General features: G+C 41.6%; 1 protein-coding gene across 1 annotated transcript; it reads left to right on the top strand.

The window, feature by feature from the left end:
- The first annotated feature begins 448 nt into the window (after positions 1-448).
- On the top strand, positions 449-4619 carry MYCBP (MYC binding protein). The gene is made up of 4 exons (XM_010161287.1): positions 449-689; positions 1292-1340; positions 2092-2221; positions 4525-4619. Exons 1-4 carry the CDS (start codon positions 449-451, stop codon positions 4567-4569), a joined length of 465 nt encoding a protein of 154 aa, XP_010159589.1. The 3' UTR covers positions 4570-4619.
- Positions 4620-4956: the final 337 nt, after the last annotated feature.

Here is a 4956-nt window from a genome sequence, read left to right as displayed (position 1 = left end):
TCCTCGGCCAAAGCTCTTCTCTAGGCTGGCTTTCCAAAACCTTTCTTGGGGGCTGTTATTCTGCCAGAGCGCCCCGGAAAAAGTAAATGCTTGAGGCAAAATAACAGCAAATTCGCCCTCAAAAACACTCTGTTTAAAAAAGACCCTTTCTTGGTGCTTCTCCTAAAATTAATGAACCTGTAACTTTTTTGTGAAAGTGCCTATCCGCAGCAGAAGGGGGAAGATGATGATGCTAAATCAGATGCATACTTTGGCTTTCTGTATGGCTAAGCATCTTTTTTAAATCCTTCTGAATTCTTTTTGAGAGCCTTCCACGTGGAGAAAATCTGTTAATATTTCTGGGAGCAGCAGGTCTAGGATGCCGAGCAAATAGGTGCTGCACTGTCTCGGCCTGGCATCTGGATACTACTTGATTTTCTTTCTACAGCAACACCATGCATCCTACGGGATGGCAAAAGAGTCTTCCAAGCAGTGTGGTGTCTTAATTTTGTTTTTAACGTGGGTTCTTAGCTTAAAACCAACACGGTGGTGCAGTTTGGACATCTGGTGCTGGGAGAAGGGCATCGAGGTATTTATGAAAGCGGGTGACTTCTGTAGCTACACGTGTGCCACTGTGGAGAGGGGCGACGTGGTTGTGTTTGGGAACTCTCTGAGTGTTCGTGTGACTGAGCTCTCCAGCTGTGGAGTTGGTATGTGTGTAGCTAGTTTTCTTTAAGCTGTCGGGGTACTGCTGCTTGTGCCTGTGCTCTCTGGCGCTCCGTTGGCTGCTGGAGCCCCCATCCGTAAAGATTGTCGGTGTCGCCTATGCTGATGGTGGCCACTGAGTTTTGTACCTGCGGGTGTTCGATGGAGGTTTGCTTTTATGCTGAAAGTTACGGAAGTGCCGATGTCCTGCCCTTCAAAGATGTAGTTTAAGTGGTAGTAATGGTTTATGGTGGGAGAGTCTCAAAATAATTAGAATTTCAATTTTGCTGATGAAAGCCAATACTAGGGTTGTGTGTGGAACATGTAAAAATCATCCAGGCTGTTCTACGTTCTGTGCTAGAATAGCCCAAACTTGTGGTTAGGGGATCGACAAAACTTGTGTCTAGCTGTTACTGGGTGGGATGATCTGTTCCCTCCTGTAGAGCAGACCTGTGCTTTACACCAGAGTATACAGGTGAAAATCTTGTTAGACAGGAAAACGCGCTGTACATACGCCGTGCGACTCGTATGCCTTCCGTGGGTACGTGCTTAAAAAGCTTAGAGTTGCCTGAACATTTTGCAATTGTTGAATATTTTCTATTTGCAGTGTTGGTAGCCTTATATGAAGAGCCAGAGAAACCAAATAGTGCACTGGAGTATCCTTTTCCTCTCCTGTGAATTGTTGGTAGAGGCTTGACACGGAACAGCAGTACCGCTCCTGAGGCGTAGGTGAACGGGAGAGACACGTACAGAAGACTGACATTGAGAATGTGACTTTACGGATGCGTTTTAGCTAATAACCGCATTCTTCCAAGCTAACAAATTCTGACAGGATGCAAGAGAACTGTGTGTATCAGTATGGCAGCAATTGCCAAGTTGTAGGCCATCACAGAATTTTGTAGAGCTGCAGCGTTGGATTTGCCTGCTTACTGTGTGTCTGTGGCTTCTGAAGTTGGCTTCTTCACGCTTCCTTTTAATATTTTTAATAACACAAGAGGGAAAAATTAATGTATTTTTTTCCCTTGCTTTTTTTAAAGCAGCTTCTCTTTTTGGCTATTGCATCTATAGTTTGGGTATTCCTTTTAACTCTCCAAAATTTAGGCATTTAAGAGAGGAAAAGGGGTGTGTGGTCAAACATGAAAATTTGTCCTGTGTGTACTGATGTCTTGCTTGTGTGTGTTTTGGTTTGTTGGTTTTTTTTTTTTTTTTAAGGAATATACCAATGAACTTGAAAAGCTCTCTTTTTTTTGCAATTTCATCCTATAGGTTGAAAAGCACTGTAGTAATATTAAGGGGTTTAGTGCAATTTCGGTCACGTGTATTGCAGCGCTAACTTCATTGTGAGCGTTAAAACCAAAATTCAGTTGTACTGTCTAACGGAAGAAATGCTTAACACTGAAATATCAGCTTTCTGAAGCATCATCTGGGAGCTTCAGCTCCTGAGAATCCAGAAATAGAGGCACTTCGCTTGGAAGTGGCAGAGATGAAAGAAAAGTACGAAGCTGTGTTGGAAGAAAATAAAAAACTGAAAACCAAGGTAAAAGTCTACTTGGTGCTCCTTAGTAGATCCGTGTTACGCAACAAGAAGAATGCTTTAATACTTGGAATACAGCTAACTCTCCTCTATTAGAGTAACTGGTAATTGTTGCATTGTTTAGCCTTGTGGCTGAGGAATGCTGATAGGATTCATCATAGTGAAGATTTTCCCTTTTTGGTCAGCCACCTCTTGTATTCTGTAACATTGCCGAACAAGGGATTTCATATGTGTAGTGAAAGCATGTGTTAACGAGGCTAAATCCTGTGTCTTCCTTCAGTCCTGTCTGGATGTGTTTAAGCTGTCTGACATTATGTAGCTCATGATGCCACAAGAGTTTTGAGAAAGAACAGAGCTAATGTATCTGTTATAAAGGCTTTCAAAAGGCAAACTGAAGAAGGAATATTATATATTAGTTTGTGTGACCTGGCACAGACTTGCACGTGCCAGGGTGTTTACCTGTTACCAGTGGAGGCACTTGTATCTACCTGGAAGAGTAATTTGCACTTTTCAGCTAAAACGACACTGGTATTCCTCTGTCTGCAATGAGAGTGGACCTGAAGGGCTACATAAGGCAGAGCTGTGCTTTAGTGGGTCTACAGGCTCTCTGAAACAGCGCCGAGATGCACAACTTCCCTAGTGCACTGACTCTAAACCTAACGAGGCTGAAGAAGGAAAACTTTAAGAACTTAAATAAGCTATTAGGTGCTGCTGCTGCGGGTTTCCATGCATTTGTTGGAAGAGGATGGCTGTTGTATGTGAACAACATCCCTAGGGGTTTTTTACTGGGAGGTAGTTACCCACCTTCATTCTAGGAGAAGGGATTCTTGGGCATTACCCCTTTGTATTTCTTGTCTGGAGCACCCTTTTGCTGGCCTAGTCATTCTTCTCCTTCTCTGTTACCCACTGTGAGTCTTTACAACAACATTTGTTATTTCTTACTAGGAAATATGACAAAGAGCAGAATTTTAGTAGCAGTAGACTAGCAGTTCACTCGGTGTAGCCGACTCAAAAATGCAGCCGATAGCAAGTAGACACACAAAAGCAGAGCAACCTGGGTCTTTGTTTAAAGAAATCTTTTAAAGAAGTCAAAACTTGTTTCAGGAGAATAAGTCTTCCATAATCATGGGTTTATTTGTGCTTTCACCTTCTTCAGCCTTCAAATGATAACTGTTACTTTACCTGGTTTGGGTTTTTTTTTTCCCTTTCTTTTTCCCTACCATTTCTGCCCATCATGCCGTGCCATGGAAGTTTACATGGACAGAATGCAGGGGGAACACTGCTGTTAGCGCTTTTTTTTTTTTAAAGCAGTCCTCTAGTATAAATACATGCCTTTAACTGTACATTTATTGGTAACTTAAGTCATGTCAAAATAGGTGGTGGTCTTCTGTTGTATTCAGCTGTGAAGAACCGTTCAGTTCCTTACATTTATTGGCCAGATTTGGGTGGGATGGGGGGCAGGAAGCCAATAGTTAGGCCCTTTGTGGAAAGGAGAACTGACTTTGGATTGTGTACTGGCCATCATTTGTTGTTCTTGTAGATTTTACCACAAAATGCTATTTTAGCAGTTCTTGCTAGTGGCAGAGTGATTGCTGTAATTTAGCATTGCTACAAGAAGCACATGGGTATTTTTATTTATGTACTTTGTTTATTGTTGACGTACTCCGCAATTTTCAGGAGAGGGCAAGAATTTTAATTGAGGAAACTGGACTGGCATATTTAAGAGACTCAGTCCTCATGCTTGAATCATTTGGAAGCTTTAGCTTATTTTCAATGTAACTGAAGTCAAGTAAACAAGTAAACCTTCATATTTTCTTAGGAAATAACGTTATAAGGTCACACTTCAGTGCATAGCTGCCCAGGCCATGCTCTCCAGAAAGCGTAATGGAAACTAAAACGATTACAGAAAATGTTAGTTTGGGTACTGTTGCTACCGAATGAGAGTTTCATTTAATCACTTCAGTGAAATCAAAGCAGCTGAAAATGATCAGCACCTTGACACAAAAAGTAGATGGTGAGACCTAAAACAAGAAATAGGAAAAAATTAAGGGCAAGACCTGTACGCTGGAAAGTGCGTCTAAGAACCCCCTTGTTACAGCTACATGATTATACAATGTGACAAAGTGATGATTTGAGGGAAGTTACTTTGTTGCCCGACTCAAACAGACTTGCATAAATATCGGTGATGGATTACAATGCACAGTGCAAATGGAATGCTTCCAGACCAAACGTTTTCCTACGTTCTTAATGCAGAAAGTGTTTTTGAAATGTTGCAGCTAACTAAATTCCTCTCTTTAAATCCACAGCTGGCTCAGTATGAACCACCTCAAGAAGAGAAGCATGGTGAATAGCAGTAGTTTCTCCTTTAATGCCTTGACTTAATAAAGGGCTTCCTGAGAAATGCAGTCTTTAATTTTTTTTTTTCCTCCTTGTGTGAACTCTGCAGGTCTATTTTGTTACCTCATCATCTTAAAGGAAAAAAAAAAAACCCACCAGTATCTTGAGTGCACAGCTATTTTTGTGGAGCTGCAACATACTGGCCAACTTTGTTGCTTTCTGTGTTTCAGAAAAGGTGATAGTTAATCATAACTTGTAGATAACTGCCTGCCAATTTTATGTCAGTCTTGCATCGTGGTCACAACATTCATGTTAAGCTGCTGATCTCTCTCGGTTTTGTTGTAACTGGAAGGGGGTGACGTGACGCAGGTGGACCAACTATAAACTGAAGCAGGAGCTCC

Source organism: Eurypyga helias, unplaced genomic scaffold (genome assembly GCF_000690775.1).
Source record: "Eurypyga helias isolate BGI_N326 unplaced genomic scaffold, ASM69077v1 scaffold33371, whole genome shotgun sequence".
Taxonomy (NCBI): domain Eukaryota; kingdom Metazoa; phylum Chordata; class Aves; order Eurypygiformes; family Eurypygidae; genus Eurypyga; species Eurypyga helias.
This window is presented reverse-complemented; position numbering and strand designations above follow the sequence as displayed.